Here is an 18156-nt window from a genome sequence, read left to right on the forward strand (position 1 = left end):
CGAACGTGGATCAAGCAGAAGCTATCTTTTACTCTTTTTTGAAGCGGAAAAGTGACTAAATATGGATCTACAACGCCAGCCAAAACACGCACTTATACACATACCAAATTTTGTCTTATGATGGGAGGTGAAAAATGTAACTTCAATATTGCCCTTGTTATAGCTTGCTGGTGGAGGCTACCAAGCAACATACACTACACCTTACTCTTCATTTACTGATATCAAGGTGTAAAGGAGATTTAATAGTTCTTTATTTTTTTTTTTTGTGAAAATTATTTTTTATGATATGATATAGAAAGAGATGAATGTTATTAGTTATCAATGAGGGGTGATTATTATTAAGCGTTACCGTAAAAGAGATTTGAATTTTAAAGATCTCTTGAGGTCCCAAAAGGGTCCAATTGATTTTTAGTGTGTCTAGTTTTATTCTAGCCACTTCTAGAGTGATTTAGCTTATTGAGTTTAGCTAAATCTAGATTGGATCAGGTATGGGACAGTTGTCCACAAGCTAGTATAGTTCCTTCCTATTTAACTTTATTAATCTTATGCAAATTTTATTTAGCACATATTTAAGTGAAAAATACGTTCCAAAAATTAAGAAGTAAAATAGTTCAAAGAGTACGTTTGCATTCGATAAATAAAAAAATTCTAAAAAGTGTGAACATCAATTGTACAAAAATTATCGCTAAGTAAAATTGTGTGTGAGAGAGGGGGCAGGGGGGAGATTATATATAAATGAGAAATGTTAATAATATGCTCTTTTCCAATACACTTTATTATTGATAAAAGAAATTGTTAAAAATTATAAAATTGTGTTATTTAATACATTTCATCTATAATTTATAATTTTAAATAAATTCTAATCAATATTAGAAAGAATATGTTAAAAGGTGATATTAGTTCCTCTTTATATAAATTAAACTCCAAAAATAAAAGAGCAATAAAAGGAAAAAAAAGAAAGAAAGAAAGAAAGACGTCAACTTGGATTTCCTGAATGTGGGCAGCCCATATTTAAAGTTAACGGTTCAAAAAGTCATTTTTTTTCAACAAAATGTAGATGAAACGGTTTAGAAAATGTACATATTTAAAACAAAATACAAGGAAAATGTGGGCTGCGGGCTGTACATATTTAAAACGGTTTAGAAAATGTAAATGAAGAGCAATATTTGGAGGATAATTATTTAAGGCACCTTAATATTTAGTTTGGTGTATCCCAAGTGCATTTCCAATCTGAAATACAACTTGTAACTTGTATTATAGATTGTCCAAATCCATAATACATTTGGGGAACACCAAAGCAAATAATGAGTTAGTTAAGTAATACTCTATTTGGAGAATGCGTGTCATTCTTGTTAATTTATAAGGTTGTATAATACCAAACACTTTAGCTAATTTGGTTAAGTGGTGTGTGCAAATTATTATAATGTATTTTTTTATCAGAATAATTTTTTATATCTAAGTTTGATTCTTACTAACAAAAAAATCAAATATAAAATGAGATGTGTTGGAAATCATTAAATGTATGATCATCGTTAATATGATTAGCGTATATGTTTCTTGTATATGCGGTATGAATGTATGATGTGTATGAAAACATCTCATGCCTGTTAAAAAAAAAAAATCTTATGCCTTCTGGAGACACATCCTATGGACCCAATAGTGATAAGTGACATGGCGCCGCCTCAATGTAGTGCAACCAATATTCCCAAATATGACCTGAGTATAATCCCTGAGTTTACCTAATGAAATCCATCAAGCAAGACTCAGGTAGAGCATAATGCAATACTCGATTTGCTATGACAAAAAGAGATATTGATCCATCTCTCTCTCATGGTAGGGTTATGTGTTTCAAGTGATGAGGGGAGTATTGTCCCATAGATAGTTGGAGATGCCGATGGGGACCTTTTTCAATTAGTAAAGAACTAATTGTACTGCATAAACACAAGTCCAGTGACTGAAAACCCTGTCAAAAAGCTAAGCATTTCTAGCAATATGCACAAAACTCAACATGATCAAAGAAGGAAGTAAATTACTAAATTATTAGTATTTATTCTTCTCACAAATCTAAACCTCCTTATTGCAAGTGGAAAATAATGGATCCACCAAAGGAAATTGATTCCATTGAAGTTTGAAAAAGACCAAATCCTCTTCACTACGAAATTCATTGATTATCAACATTGAATCAAATGTATCCTTCTACTGACCAAACCATAAACTTGTTTTAACAATCACCAAAGAGGGATTATTATTGAGTTCTCCCATCACATAATTGCTCAACTATATATATATGTGCAGACAATTTTTTAAATTGAGTCTTTAAGACGGAAAATTCACAAAACAAAAATTGAACTACTATTGTTGATCATAATATCAGAAGCTACAGTTGTTATCTTCTACTACCCTCACCCCTTCCTTTATTTAGGTAAATCCAACTTAAGCATATAAGCAGTTCTTATCCGTCTAGAATGCATTGTATGTATGAAGTTCACCACAGAATGTTGACAACACAATCTTACAACAGAATTAAATTCACGAGACATTTGAAACCTACTGAATCACACATTTAACGGATCCTGCGTGAATTTCTATGTTAGAAAAAGTATAACAGTGTTACTAACATTTCAAAGTTGATTATTATATTCTTCCCCAATGTAACGAAGGAGACTAATAAATGGCCATATACTATCAACGAATTAGCACAGATTCAGATTATGTTTCTATCCTATATCATCTAACGAGTATTGACAAAAAAAAATAATAATAATCTTCAATCCTTCAGGCTCTTCCACTTTATTCTTACGGAAAAAGAAGTTTCTTCAATTAGGCGAACTCACAGGTTGCAAGTAAGTTCCGTCCTCGCCTGACAGGTTTTGAGGATTATTTGCAGGAATCGGTGATGACGCAGCAACTGCGAGTATGGTAAGATCAATTCGAGTATTGTGAGGCACTGATGTGTGAATCTGTCGTATCGCCGTAATCCTACCGTCTTTAATCTCCACATCCACTGTTTTCAAAAGATTTCGCATCGACAAATTGATCGAAAACAATACAATGCGTCATGAATTGAATGGACGCTTACTTAACTAGGAATTAATTCGCATATCTGAATCTATATCGCTAAGCATAACATAAGATTAAGTGATTTACGGAAAACTAAAAGTTACGTACGTACCTGGAAAAGAGAACCACCAGAGAGTAAAGAGGCACAGCAGAACAAGCGCAGGGATCGCGTGGATGCCTTTCTCCGTCGCCGGCGAGCGTGACCGGAAAGTGTCCCTCCTTCCGGTGAGGCTCCGGTGGTAAATTGGAAGCGAATCTTCGTCGAGGTTCCTTCTACGCTTTGTGTGTTGCTGCTGCTGCATCTCTGCACCGACGTTGATGGCTCTGTGCTCGTCGCCGGAACAGCGCAAGCTTGAGCTCGAAGATCTCTGCTGCATTCCGATTCAGAGAGAAGAAGAAGAAATGGAAGTTAGGGTGCGATTTTCAGAGGAGACTATGCGAAACTAGTTAGGAGGTGGAAGCTTGCGAACTTGTCCTGGTTTGGTTCGTTAGACTCGTAACAAATTTTGGGCGGGAAAATGTTTGCACGTGCCACGCACGTGCTTTGTGCTTGGACTTGGAGTCCTCTAATAATCACTCTTCCAGAAGATGTATTGACTCATGAGGTGGGATATTGTTATATGATTCTTACACGATATCATTAGACAAGTTGGGTTTGTCCTTTAATTTTAATAGTTAGTTTCTTTTCTCTATTGATAGCAATGCGGATAGTTTTTCAAATCGTTAAAACATACTTAAATACAACTCAATATTTATAGCATATATATTAAAATGATTAATGAGCCTTCTACTTTTTTTTTAATTAAGACGTATTTAAAAATTATAATAATTATGTATTTTTTGAAAGAGAGGAAAAAAATTCAAAAATCTAATTTTGTAATGCTTCTCATAAGTTAAAATTTAAAAATAGTATTTGCTGAAACATTATAAATAATCTATATAATAAAATCAATTTGTCAAGTTTAAAAATAAACTTAAATGCAATTAATAACTTTGAGATAGGGCAACTTTAATGCGTTTTGATTTTTCTTTTGTGAAAAAAAAAATCATAATGGAAACATTTAGAAGAGTTTTTATAGAGCTTATTTGATTTACAAACAAAATTTATGACTTCTTGTGTCTTCAACTTTTTTATTAAAATTTATAGCCAAAATTATAATATAAATTTCATATAATAAAATTTTATTAAATAAATGCTTAAGTTGTATATTCAAATGCTTCTAAAATTTCATATTCATGTATGGCTTCACTGATCATGCAGTGTTTTTTTTTTTCTTTTTTCTTTTTTCTAAACTACAAGTATCATTTGAGGAAATTTTATTCAAACTAGGTAAGACCATTATAAACTATTATAGACGATAAAATTCTCACTTAGAGCATCTAATGTAATTAAATACTCATGACTTGAACTTGAGATTATCGATTAAATTAGAACAATCTTGGATTAGTTGATTCACACTTGGTGATATTGTTTTAGGTTTATAAAGTTATAATTTTATCAATTTTGTTGGAACTCAAATTGGGGGATTCAACCATTAAGGTATGTTTGTTTTCCATTTATAAAAAAATTGAGTTTTCAAAATTTTAAAAACTAAAAAACTTACTTGGAATTGGATAACCAGCTTTATAAAAATCGTTTTTTTTTTTTTTTAGTTTTTAAAACTAAAAACCACAACGGCTTTTATATGTTTTGGTTTTTCATTTTTTATTTTTCTTCTAAAAAATGAAAATACAAAGAAGAGTCAATTTTATTAATGGCATATTTGTAATTTTGAAAAGAAAAAATAGGGTTCATCATGTAAAAAGAATGAGGTTGCGATTGCGAAGTACAAACTTTCAAAGATCAATCGACAACATTGCAGAGTACAAACTATAGCACTGCAGAGTATGAAATAACATTAAGAACTGCAATTGGATTTAGAGTGTGTTTGGTAAGACACTATTATTTCTCAGTGACATGTCATTTTCTAGTCGAATTTCAAGTTTTATTTTTCTTCCCTAATTATTTTGTCTTGTACATTTTATGTTTATTCTTAATTTAATGTACTTCCTAGATTTTGTGAACCCTAGCTGATTTTTTTCTAGTTGTTTTCTTAGTTAGAGAGTATTGTAAACTAAAATAAAAAAAAAATTCCAAAAGCACAATGCAAAGGTTTGGAAGAACTTACCAAGTATAATTAAATTAACCCTATAATGTGTTCGTAAAAATGCTAGCGAGGAAAATAGTTGGGTTGCATATCCAACTCTTGAAACCAAAGTTTGTGTTTAACACTGGACAACCACCATGTGAGGTGACAATGTTAAAGTCAATTGCCAAATTAATTTGTGTAGGTCCTAACAGACTCAATTATCAGGCATAGCTTTGAAAAAAAATCCATAGGATTGCAAAACAGTGGTTATTTCTGTTATTCTATGTTAGAAGTTAAAATTCATGGCTAATAAGTAAAATTCCAAGATAGTTTCATTTTCTTGTCCAAGTCAAATCAACAAGTCATTCTTAACCACACTCTCGAGCTCTCTTATCTATCTTTCTTTGCCTTCACTTCCAAAATCCAAGCCCATGTTCCTTTCAATCATGGCAATCTATCAACATCAGAGCTTCCTCATAAAGAACTGATGAGGTCCACTCATACAAATCATTCTGTACAAACATTTAGGATGTACTCCTACATGGTGGACAATGAACTAGACTATATAGATCAAGATGAAATAAGTCATTTGTGATATATCTGAGGCTAAATTCTAACGAAGGGGCAAAACACAAAAAAAAAATTAATACACTTCCTACAACAAGGCATTTAAATACACATTAAAGGCAGCAGCTGACATTTACATTGGGGGGGGGGGGGGGGGGGGCACTAAGTAAGAAAAATTCAATGAGACTTACACTTGATAAGGCACCTGTTATCTCCCCTATGAAACAAAATTTGAAAACTAGGCACATTGCATATGAATAGACCAAAAAAATTCTACTTTCCTAGTTTTAAGATCTGTCTGTCTCATGCTCCATGCTTAAAATATGTCTATGAGCATCATCATCCCTTTTCATTATCTGAGAAGGTGGACTTCTTCTAGAGGTTTGTGCAGGATGAAGTTGTGGATCATACTTCTGAGAAGCTAGGTAATTTAGAGCTGTAACCACATCAACTATTACAGGCCGCATATTAGGCTGCTCTTGAACACACATAGCAGCAATGGCAAGAGCTTGGTATAGGCCTCTCACGGGATATTGACCTTCAAGTAATGGGTCAACCATTCGTGAAAATTTCCTCCTGTCCCTGAACAAGGGTCTTGCCTGCAAACAGTTCACATGTACCATAGTCAATATTTTTGGAAGTGATAATATGAATTTGATCAATTCAGGTAAATTGTCAAGTATACAATAATATGAATGTGACCATTTGTTTATTCTTAATATACTCAATAATATGAATGTGATCTATTCACCTTAATGAAAAGATGCAGAGACTGAGGAGATTAACCGAGATTCTTATGTATGAGACACATTACCAAACAGTAAAAGCCAATAGCTATTCATAATATGAAGAATTTAAGGAAGAACACAAATGAAAAAGTGGAGTAATGCACTACAATCATTCTAATCTGACCAAATTTGAGCTTTCCAGTTAGTAGTTACCTATAGTTCCAGTTCAGTAAGAACACAAAATAAGGAATAGCGATTCATTTTTGTGTATGAAATAGAAGTACCCCACTTAAGGTAAATGAGGGCATGAAAATCAGTATGTGAATTATTTCCAGTGACAAGCAAAGGCATACCACCTAGCATTGCACTCAATGTGGTACAATATCATTCATTTCCCTTGAAAGCTCAGAATTGTATCCTGACCAAGATGCTTGACGGGCTATTCTAGACAAAGGCACTGCTTTGCACAATATGGTACAGCTCTAGCTATTCCTTTGTTGGGCCCATGTAGTATGCTTTCCCAATGTGACTAGCATTAACCGGTATAGTCACCATGCTGAGTATTGGGGACAGGTCTGGAAGGTACAATTCCAGCTTACCAATTTTTTTTACCAAAAGTCTAAAAGAAAAAGGTAAAGGCATGCAATTATATGCATAATAGTAGTAATAACTTTTTCATAACTGTTTATTCTAGAGATTCAATAAGCACTTTAAATGTATCATTACACATGATTAAAACTTCCAATTTTCTAAGATCTTTAAAAAATAATTCAGTATGATGAGACTTTTGACTTATCTCGAATGTGGGTCTCTAGAAGTATTGAAAGGGAAAAAGGTTATCAGCAGACAAATTAATCAGCTAGCTTCAGAAAAATGTCTAGCTATTGATCTTTAAAGTGTCCCAGAGGAAAATCAAAATAAAAGATGCTGGTCTGTCTGCAATGGTTGAGAAGTGTCACTACCACCTATACTTCAATTTCCTTCACGTATGACATATCCGTATCAATACTAACACTCTTGGATACTTCACCAATATGTTTAAAGCATTTTTTGAAAATCCAATATAACTACATGAAACACATAAGTACCTATAATGTAAAAACATAGAAACATTGTCCCTTGATGAACCAAAAATGGAAATTGTTCTCTTTATGAATGATTACAAGAAAGAAATGGGTTTGATAGTAATATTCCTACATGTAAATAATAGAAAGTAATTTATGATAACAGTAATTTATAAAATTTTTAATTTTCAGTAATGTCCAAGAAGTATGTTTTTAATTTGAATTTGCAAAATTGCACTTATATATTTATTATGTTTTACGAATTTTTATACATTTCTGAATACGTATCTTACATGAATCATATATTTTTAAAATAATGTATCGTTATATCAGATACTATCATATCTGTGCATCATAGATCACTACACTTCCTATAAATCCCACTCTCGACTATTTAACTAGGTGCCAACCTGGATGCAAATTCACAGCTCTTCCAAAGATAATAAGTAAATAATGTGCCATAGAAATATGAAAGAGGGTAATACAAACTAATTCAGGGTTAAAAAGTAACACCACTTGCTTTTAACTAATTACACTAGTCACTCAAATTCTCAGCTACAACAATTTGACAAGAACAGTTTCTACAAAAGTAAATCAAGTAATCAACAAACAGTCATGGATTCCACAGTAAATAAAACAGACAGCTAAAGGGTCGGGGCATACCCATGCAATTAGATTTTGTTCTTTGGCAGGTTTTGTATGGTCAATGGCTTTCCGGCCTGTAATAAGCTCCAAAAGAACAACCCCGAAGCTGTAAATATCTGACTTGAATGTCAACTGACCTGTCATTGCATAATCTGGGGCACAATACCCATATGTGCCCATAACCCTAGTTGAAACATGGGTCTTATCACCACTTGGGCCTACTTTTGCCAAGCCAAAATCGGACAATTTAGGATGATATCCCTCTCCTAACAAAATGTTAGAACATTTCAAGTCACGATATATTACAGGAGGCTTCATTTTATCATGCAGATACTCCAAACCCCTAGCTGCGCCAGCTGCTATTTTCATTCTTGTGTTCCAATCAAGTGGTTTTCTACCTGGTCGAATATCTAGGACAATGGGAAGAGGAAATGAGACGAGCCATTGATAAAGAATGCTGCTGACAATATATGAAAATTTGAGGTGATAGAATTTACCAAGCAAATGGTCCTCCAAAGATCCTAATGGCATGTACTCATAAACTAATAGCCTCTGCTCTCCCTCAGCACAAAATCCAATCAACTTCACAAGATTAGTGTGGTCTGCCAAACTCAATGTCAACACTTCAACAACAAATTCACGAATCCCTTGAAGTCCGTTAGGGTCAAGTTGCTTTATAGCTACAACCTACGCAACCACTATCAAATCTTAGTCTCAGCATAAAATCAAAAGTAACAATAAACATGCAAACTAACGTGACGCCATACAAATTCATTAGCAAATAAATGAGTACACATTGACTAGAGCAGGATCAGGTTCAGTGCATCAATATTTCAAATTTTGCTTTATAGCTACAACCTACACAACCACTATCAAATCTTAGTCTCACGAAAAATCAAAAGAAACAATAAACATGCAAACTAACATGGCGCCATACAAATTCATTAGCAAATAAAAGCGCGACACGTTTGACTAGAGCAGAATCAGATTCAATGCATCAATAATTTCAAATTTTCCTTTTTTTTAACAAACCTAATATGACGTCATACAAATTCATTAGCTCATAAATGCACAACACATTGGCCAGCACAGGATCGGGTTCAACGTGTCAATAACTTTGAAAATTTCATTCATTTTTCTAACAAACCTGGTTAATTCTCTCCAAGTGTCCCTTGTAAACCTTGCCAAAGCCTCCTTCACCCAAAAAGCAATCCACCCTAAAATTTCCGGTCGCAGCTTCAAGTTCATTAAAACTGAATGTCTGTGCCCGATTGCCATTATCTTTTCTATCCTGAGAAACCTCCTCTTTCAAATTTAAACTCTTCACGTCCAGAGCAAGTTGATCACCTTTAGAACCATCTTCCTTATTCCCATTCACTTTGAAATCAACTTTTACGCTATCTATAACAAATACAAACACACATAAGCCAAAAGGGAAAGATATCAAACAAAATAACACAGAAGAAAATTACTTTAATCTGTGGAGACTATAGAACCAAAACAACCGTGCAAAATGATAAACACAACTTTGGATTATGGATCTAATCATTCCAACCTCGCAGCCAAGCAAAACAAACACGAAATCGAGTATGGTTAGTCTTAGTTTCATGCCACCAAAAAATAGAGCGTCGATATTCAAAGGCTTACAACATCAAAATTGCCAGAAGACACGTTCCAAGCCGAATACCAAAATTTTTAATTACAATATTGAATACAAAACAAAACATTTTTTTATTCTTTCCTTGAAAAACACTCTTTCAAACTGGAAAAGAAGCATTCAATGACTCCCCACCCCCCCAAAAAAAAACACGAACTTTGATCAGTTTACGACACACCCACCAAGGAATCTTTACATTAAAACGAAAACCACTAAGAAAACACAGCATTCAGCACGATCACACAAAATGGGTCACAAAACAATACGAGTGTGTTTGTGTGTGATAGTGAAATGCATTATTAAAGTAAAAAAAAAAAAAGACTTTTTTTTTTACCTGTCGCGGTGAAATTGGTGGGTTTCTGGTCGAGGCTGTCGCGGTAGTCTTCTTCGGCAACCGATTTTTTGCTTGATTTCCCTTGGCAACAAAACCAACCCATGTTGTTTCTGTGCCCAAGCTCCAATTAGAAAGCAGAGTCCAGAACAGAGGACCCTGGCTCTAGGTGAAGAACACAAGAAAAAATGAAGAAAAATAAAATAAAATAAAAATAAAAGAGTGACAAACTGTGTCTGAGAGAGAAGAGAGAGGAGAGAGGCCTTTTTTCTGATGTTTTTGGGTATTCTCGGTGCTTTAATATATTCTTGGTCAATATGAGGTGGAAATTAATTGTGATACAAATGTTCCATAGTCACCAACAAGCCACAATAAGGACAAAGGAACGAAGGGATATTTTTGTCATTTTGGCATGCAGGAGGACGGGAATGTAATCAGCTGCGTTGTACTCACCCTAAAGCCTAATTGGCCCCTCCCAGGGTCTGTTTTGGTATTTCACAATGCTTACTCGATTTTGTTTTGGATTTATATTAGATTGATTTTGAGAACATTGATTTGTATTTAAGTGTGTTTTAATAGTTGACTGAAAAAAATTGTTTTATTTAATCAATAAGTTAAGGTAACGTTTTTCTTTAAAAAAAAAAGAAGTTAAGATAACGTTTAAAATATTAATAAAAGTATAACTTATAAGTCTCATATAGTCATGTTAATAACTAATTCGTTATATATATTCACCATATAATTACTTTTGGTCAATACAGAAATTTTTTTCACTATAAATCTAAAACAAACGCCACACCCACACAAACCGTGTAGAGATAATTTTACATTACAGCATGAACTTTAATCAGATTAGTCTGTTAACCAAAGAATCGTCAACTATATACCTTCAAAAGTTCAAAAAAAAAAAAAGAAGAAAAAGATACTTGTAAACTTATGAAAAATGTTAACCAATATACTTAAGATGCTATTTAAAAATTAAAAATATAATTTTTTTTAATTAGAAAGTGTAACAATACCCTTTTCTGTGATTTTTAATATAATCATTCAATTTCTTTAAAAAAAATATAATCTTTCAATAAAAACTTTCTATTTATTGATTCTTTAACTAATGTTATTGTTAATAGACCTTAAATTTATTGATATTAAGTCTAACCCCTTTTTTAGGCTAAATGCTAAGTTATTTCTAATTGTTTACTAAGGTTGCTTTAAAGTTGACTAATATTGTATAACAAAATTTATTATTGGAGCATATGACTTAGCATTGTTTATATAAGTACTGTTATTTAAAATTTGGTTAAGAATAAAAAAAATGATTTCTCAAGATATAAATAGGAAAAATTAACATAAGGCCTATAAAATTGGGTTAAACATCCATTTTAACAACTTTAATATTAAAGTCATGAAGTAGATATTTATATAAAGTACTTAAATTTATGTAATATTGTAAGGGTCACAACAATCAGATAAAAAAATTATTCAAGCAAACATGCATCGTGGATGCTCTTGCATGTTAATTTTAAACTTTAAAGCATTTAGAAATAATAATTTTTTTTTGAAAAAAATATTATACTTTTCCATTTGTAATATAATAAATGTTTTTTCCTTAAAAAAAAACTCATGATTTTCATGTGTTAAACATAAATATTAAATTTTGACGTAAAAAAACATTTAAAAATTAAAAATTATTATTTGAATTTTTTATTAATGAATACATTGAATAAATTAAATCAAATTCATTTAAAATAAAATATTAATCCATAATTTAAAATTAATAAATATCATTTTATAATGGCACGTTTTTTTACAATATATATATATATATATATAACCGATGTAAGAGTGAAATAAGTTGAATTATTCATTAAGAGTCTACAACTTCACATTCAACTCAAATCAGATAAATTTATTTACTAGAAAAGTTAAGTCAAAATTGTTTTAATTTGTTGAAAAAGTCAAGTTTCAGTTTATTGAGAATCTTTTAAATTTAAAATGAAACAGTTTATTTAAGTAAATAACAATTATATATAAATTAACTTATAATGACAATATAGCAGTTATTTAGATCCATTAATTTACTTAAAGACTTAATTTTTTTTTGGTACATGGATATACTGGACACTTAAATTTGTTTGATTATAGTATATAACTTTGAATTTCTTATCATATATTAAAAGAATAGTTTCTTTAACTTATTTAAAATGCTTTAATATTAAAATTGTTTTTAAAATAAAATTTGAATATTAGGTGGCAATGGCTTCTATGATGCGAGCTGGTTCGCAACATTACATATCTTTGTCGTTTGCTGAATCCCGCCGGTGGCACATAAATCACGTTGTTTCAACAACGCTTTGACGAAAAACATGTCTTGTTCTCTCCAAAAATATATTTCTTTAATTCAAAAAAAGGTCAACCTCTCGAACTATGCAATTCGGGTCGGGGTCCACAGGATGACGTCATCAAGTGGGACCCACTTGCCTAAGCTTATCGCACTAATATTATTATTAAGTTCGAACAGTGTCCTGAAAAAAAGAACGAAAAATCGTTGTTACTAATTACGACGGCGATCCACGCGTTCCGTATCCGCCGCCGTAACGGAGCCGTAACTGGTGGCTACGGCGGCGAGTCAACGAATCAGGGAGGGGTTGCATGTGGGGCTAGCAGCACTGGATCATTGCTCTTGCATGATTGTTTACTCATTTTGTTGTGTTCACAAATAGTAGGTGAACTCTCTGGGACGGTAGATATCATATCAGCATTTTGAATTTGTCCTTGCTGGCTTTTTCCATTCCACTTGTTTTTTTTTTTCTTTTAAAATAATTTAGTTTGAAACATGATCCAACATTAAATATAAACATATTTTTTAATAAAAATTTAAATATTAATCTCTCTTTTATAAAACAATAATCGTCTTAGATTTTTTTACATAAATAAAAAAAAGTAAAAATAGATAAATGAGAATGATATTTTTATTAAATTAATTTTATATCATCATTGATTTATTTATAATTATTTTTCATCATTAATATTATAAGAAATATAAATTAATACATATAATTAATGTTACATTAAAAACTAAAATAATAATTGTTTTAAGATAATTTTTGTTTTTACACATCAATTATAATGGAAGGAAGTAGTTTTTAGGATGCCATTTTGGTTTTTTCATTTGCAATGATAATAAAATGAAACAAACCTAAAATTTTATGTATCTATCTCAATTTTACCTCTAGTCTGTATTTTGGTTTGGAAGTTGGAACTATCGACATTTGAATCCCATTTAATATCAAGTTTCAAAAAATAAAAAACTTATGAAAGTCATTAAATAATCCCAATTACGGATAAATAAATTAATTAAATTATAATACTCAATAATTTTTCTTTAGCTTAAACTAGTACTCCCTTTTTTTTACAGTTATACTCATATATTGGAAAAAAATATTTATATCTTAGATTCAAATATAAATTGATTTAATTAATTTAACTCATATTTAATGATATCATTCCTAAAATGCCATTCATTTAATTGTAACTTTATTTTATTTATGATATCAAATTTTAATGAAGGACATTTTAGGAATAATTTTATTTTTATTTGAGATTAATAAAAATTAAATTATTTTAACTATCTTTCTTATGTATAATATAGGAACTAAAATACTAGTTTCAGATTCTGTAAAAAAATAAATAAAAATACTAGTTTCAGATAGATATATAGATTGTGGAAATGGAACATTCTATTTTGCTAGGTAGTAATGCATTAGTTTCAGTTGAAACCAGCCAAAATCAGTTAACAAGTGCTCTTAAATTTTAATTTTGTAAAACTCAAGGATTTAAAACTTGCTTAAATTTGTTATTTTTATAACTAAAAAAAGTTTTATTTTCTTTCAAAAATTGCTTTCAAAATCGATTTTAAAACTTTTTTCAAATGGCTTAGACAAACTATTTTTTATAAATGAAATGGCTCAATTTTAAAAATTAATTTGGTTTAACTTTTTATAAATTGAAACCATGCACCCCCTATTCCTAACTGGTGTTTGATAAAACACTTTAAAATGTACTCACAAAATAAATAAATTTTGGTGATGAGTGTGGAAAGTAGAAGGAAAAACACATTTTAGTTGTTAACATCAAGTTTTTTTTTCTTCCTAAAGCTATGACATGATACATTTATAAACTAAGTACATACTAAAATAAAGCATGAATAAAAAAAAAAGACAGTGAAACCAGATGCCGAATATGGAAGGCAAGAAATGTAATCATGCATGCTGAATATGGAAGGGAAGAAAAAAAAAATAAAGACTATAAATCGCTGTTTCATATAATAATACTGAGTGTTGGTCACTACTCACTTGTGGTTGAGTAACATTCGTCTTTGATATCTGAAGTGTGCAAAGTGTCAAATTCTGTAACGTTTAATAGGTACGTGGTCGGCGCGCCAAAACAACATTGATCTAGAAACTTCCACTATTCAAACATTTGTCATAAATATATCAATATGTTTTGGTTAAGATAGATTACAAAATAATGGAAAACGATAGAATGAAATAAATAAGGGAAGGTTCAAGGACACGAATAATAACAAGTATGTTGATAGGGTTTGATTTTTTTCATGTACGGAAAAATTTGACAAATTTATTTTAATAATCTTTATACTTTATACAGTTATAATTTCTAATAAATTTTAATTAATAATAGTAAATATATTTGAAGAGAATGTGTTAAAACTTAAAGTGTGTTGATAATATTTTTTTTCTTAAGAAATATTACTACTATAATTTTTTTTTAAAATATTAATTTTGATGATAAAGAACTTTAAAGGTAAAGTAGGGCTTTTTGAAAGCGACACCCGTAATAGATAGTTGATTAGGTATGCATTCAACCGTTTTCGAAGATTGCAAGATTTTTTTTGTGTATGATGGATGCTAAAAGACATACAATATGGCAAGTTACAAAACACGTGTCCATAAATTGAAGGTAAAGCCTCTTGAGTTTAGATTAATGATGATGGGATATATCAGTGATAAAATGAAAAGTTAATGTCATCACTTTGAAGAGAGCATAACAACTTTTCTTTTGAATATATATATATATATATATATATAGGATATGGACGGCCTTACGAAGAACACACACATAGCTGCTTCCAGAAAACTCGAATAAAAAGACTTCCACTTATAAAAATCTGACTATTTTCTTAAAAAATAATTACAAATCATATAAGAATGGATGGAAGTTATAAACCATTCTATATTAACATATTATGTTTAAAATGTTATATGACTAAACGGAATCTTTAATATATTTTATTATAAGCAATTACTAAATCATTAAATTAAAGTTTTAAAACGTACTTTATGAAGGATTTTATCCATCAACAATACGAGCTATATGATATGTTTCAATGTAGAAAATAATTGTATTTATTAGTTTGTACCAATGCTTTTAAAAGTAAACCAATAATTAATATTCGGATAAAAGTATAACTGATTCATATTGGATGATGAGAACTTAACAAGTGTACTACATATTGTAGGTAATACTTCTTAAAGTAATTAATGGTGAGAACTTAAAACCATTCTCTGGAATCAACTGGCAATTTACAATTTTCAGTCGCTATTCTAATATGAATTATAAAGAATTATATGCATTTGTTTTTTTTTTTTTTACTATAGGTATATTTTTTGAGAGACAATCTTATTTAAAGCACTAATGCACACTAAATATGTGAGCATTTTTCTCAATGCAGATTTATATCTTGGTTTGTTATATTGTGAGATGAATCAAATTAAAAATTTAAAAAAGTAGACTCAATCTCATTAGTTATGTATTTTGTTTGATTGAAGAAAAGAGTAGTTAAAATTATTTAAAAAATGAAGGTTTTGTTTTGTTTTTTTAGAAAGCAAAAAAATAAGTAGGGGATAAAATTTGAGATGAATTAAGTTCAAAATCACTGAGATTAATTTTGATTCTCTTTCTCCTAAAATTTCTAATATGGATTTTCTTACCCTGTCTACCAGATTTTCTAAATTATTTTAATTCTAATTTTTTAGGTAATTAAACTTTATAAATTAACAATCATAATTCTTTAAGTAAAATTCAAGAAAACAAACATTAAGTTTAGAGATCCCTAATGATAAATGATTATTCCTAGCTTAAAAAATTATCCAGTTTGTATCTGAGGGCAAATCTATAAGGTAAATTTTCATTTGCAAAATATATCTCAGAGCACATCTTTAAGTGGATTTTCACTTTTGAAAAGAGATTTTTTTTTTCTTTTCAAAACATGCTTTCTTAGACTTCTGCCCACCAAGAGTTGCCTTCTGGCTTGCGCTAATAGGCGATCAAATCTTTTATTCACTAAGCCATAAGTGCCTAATTGATGAAGGGAAATCATGTATTCATATCCACTGCTATTATTATTTTATTTTATAAACCCTAATTTCTTCCCCAAAGATAGCACCTGCACGGCTCTGTGATCATTTCAAATGGGCTAGCATCACATGTAGGAAAGGGGAAAATATTTGCATCCATTAAGTTAGATGTCAGAGCATAGGTAACAACATTAAATTGAACTTTATGCATTGACAGAATCCAGATATAAGATGTGTTATTATAATGTATGCTCAGATTATTCAAATTCCAACATTTTGGGCAACTTAGTACATGCTCCATTCATTGAAGTGTTTCTTCATTTTCCTCAACAACCATAATTTGTTTATTATCATATCTCAACTCTTATCTATAAAAACTCAAGTTTAAATTGATATTTATTTTTTTTATAAGACTCTATTTATAATATTTTTTGTATTAATTATTTTGAGACTAAAATTATCCCTAACCAACAGATGAAAGATTATATATTAACAAACAATTAGAAGAGAAAAAAATATTAATGACAAAGATAATTTTGAAAAAAATTATAAATTTAAAAAATTTATTGTTATCAATTAAATTATTTTTCTTAATCTAGATGAATTAGATAATTAAGTCTTTATGTGTAGCAACATAAAGAATAGATATTTGTAGCTTGAGATTGGAATTTCTTTTAGGGAGGGTTTAATTGTGAAGAAATAAGAAAGAAATGAAGAAATTTTTTCAAACCGCTTCTTTATTACACTACATTAATTCAAAAAATGGCCTTCGATATCCAAAACCAAGACTCAATAAAATTTGTTACAGCGCTTATTTAGTAGCATGATTACTTGGAATGAAGTACGGATACATCTACCCAAAACTCAATAAAATTTATCACAAAAGCTTTCTTTAAAAGCCAACCTGGTATGTTATTGTTGTACATGAAATGGTGAATTGATGGATGAGGCGTAGCATCATTGAGTTACATACCTTGCAAAATGATTTGACATAAACTAAAAGCACTCTAATTATGTTTGGGAGTAATGAAAAAGTGCATGAGGGCCACAATGATAGGAGTGAGAGAAAGAAACTCCTAGTGCTAGGCCATTCTGAATTTCCAACAATTTATACCCCTTTTTCAATGTACTAATGGGTGACTTTGTTTAAACTTAAAAAAAATATTTTTTTTAAGAAATAAACACAATTTACTTCTTAAAATAAATACAAAATATTTTTTCTAACTAGAAACAGTTTAAACACATATTAAAAAAACAAAAAAAATACTTATTTTATTAAAATAAACACTTATTTCAACAAATAAGTTTAAAAAACTATTATATATCACAAACTCCATCATAGTTAAATACTCGAAGAAATAATTTTGTTGCTTATATTAATCTTATCTAATTTAAATAGAATTATCTAAGGTTATAATTTATATAAAATGAACTCCATCAATACTTACTGTTTTTTCTTAATCTCTTTTTATTATATCGTATTATCAATCATTTTTACAATTTTTTTTTTCTTTTTCTCTCCTTACTGAGTTGAAAAGAGTTTGATGTCTACCAAATTTTTCTCTTTTTATTGAAGATATTTGGGACGTGGTTTTTTTTAA

General features: G+C 30.1%; 2 protein-coding genes across 3 annotated transcripts; both read right to left on the minus strand.

The window, feature by feature from the left end:
* Window positions 1-2711: 2711 nt before the first annotated feature.
* On the minus strand, window positions 2712-3497 carry LOC102663262 (uncharacterized). The gene is made up of 2 exons (XM_006591510.4): window positions 3173-3497; window positions 2712-3004 (listed from the first exon to the last, which is right to left on the minus strand). The coding sequence occupies exons 1-2, from the start codon at window positions 3435-3437 to the stop codon at window positions 2817-2819; spliced, it is 453 nt and encodes a 150-aa protein (XP_006591573.1). The 5' UTR covers window positions 3438-3497; the 3' UTR covers window positions 2712-2816.
* A 2114-nt stretch (window positions 3498-5611) lies between these two features.
* Window positions 5612-10518, minus strand: LOC100811821 (probable serine/threonine-protein kinase PBL5). Of its 2 annotated transcripts, XM_006590943.4 has the most exons (5): window positions 10185-10518; window positions 9341-9594; window positions 8691-8880; window positions 8212-8603; window positions 5612-6355 (listed from the first exon to the last, which is right to left on the minus strand). In XM_006590943.4, the coding sequence occupies exons 1-5, from the start codon at window positions 10285-10287 to the stop codon at window positions 6044-6046; spliced, it is 1251 nt and encodes a 416-aa protein (XP_006591006.1). In that variant the 5' UTR covers window positions 10288-10518; the 3' UTR covers window positions 5612-6043. The 2 variants fall into 2 exon arrangements, with proteins under 2 accessions (XP_006591006.1, XP_040862676.1); XM_041006742.1 differs by having other exon boundaries at window positions 8212-8880; window positions 10185-10503.
* Between the last annotated feature and the right edge of the window lie 7638 nt (window positions 10519-18156).

This window comes from Glycine max, chromosome 11, assembly GCF_000004515.6.
Source record: "Glycine max cultivar Williams 82 chromosome 11, Glycine_max_v4.0, whole genome shotgun sequence".
In the NCBI taxonomy this organism is placed as follows: domain Eukaryota; kingdom Viridiplantae; phylum Streptophyta; class Magnoliopsida; order Fabales; family Fabaceae; genus Glycine; species Glycine max.

Bases quoted from the DNA above. Each gene is read 5' to 3' on its own strand.
- LOC102663262 (XM_006591510.4), bottom strand. From the start codon at position 3,437: ATGCAGCAGAGATCTTCGAGCTCAAGCTTGCGCTGTTCCGGCGACGAG. The intron at 3,005-3,172 runs GTACGTACGTAA...TTTTGAAAACAG, and splicing joins CTGGTGGTTCTCTTTTCCAG to TGGATGTGGAGATTAAAGAC.
- LOC100811821 (XM_041006742.1), bottom strand. From the start codon at position 10,287: ATGGGTTGGTTTTGTTGCCAAGGGAAATCAAGCAAAAAATCGGTTGCC. The intron at 9,595-10,184 runs GTAAAAAAAAAA...TATTTGTTATAG, and splicing joins CACCAATTTCACCGCGACAG to ATAGCGTAAAAGTTGATTTC. The intron at 6,356-8,211 runs GTATGCCCCGAC...AACTGTTTGCAG, and splicing joins AACAAAATCTAATTGCATGG to GCAAGACCCTTGTTCAGGGA.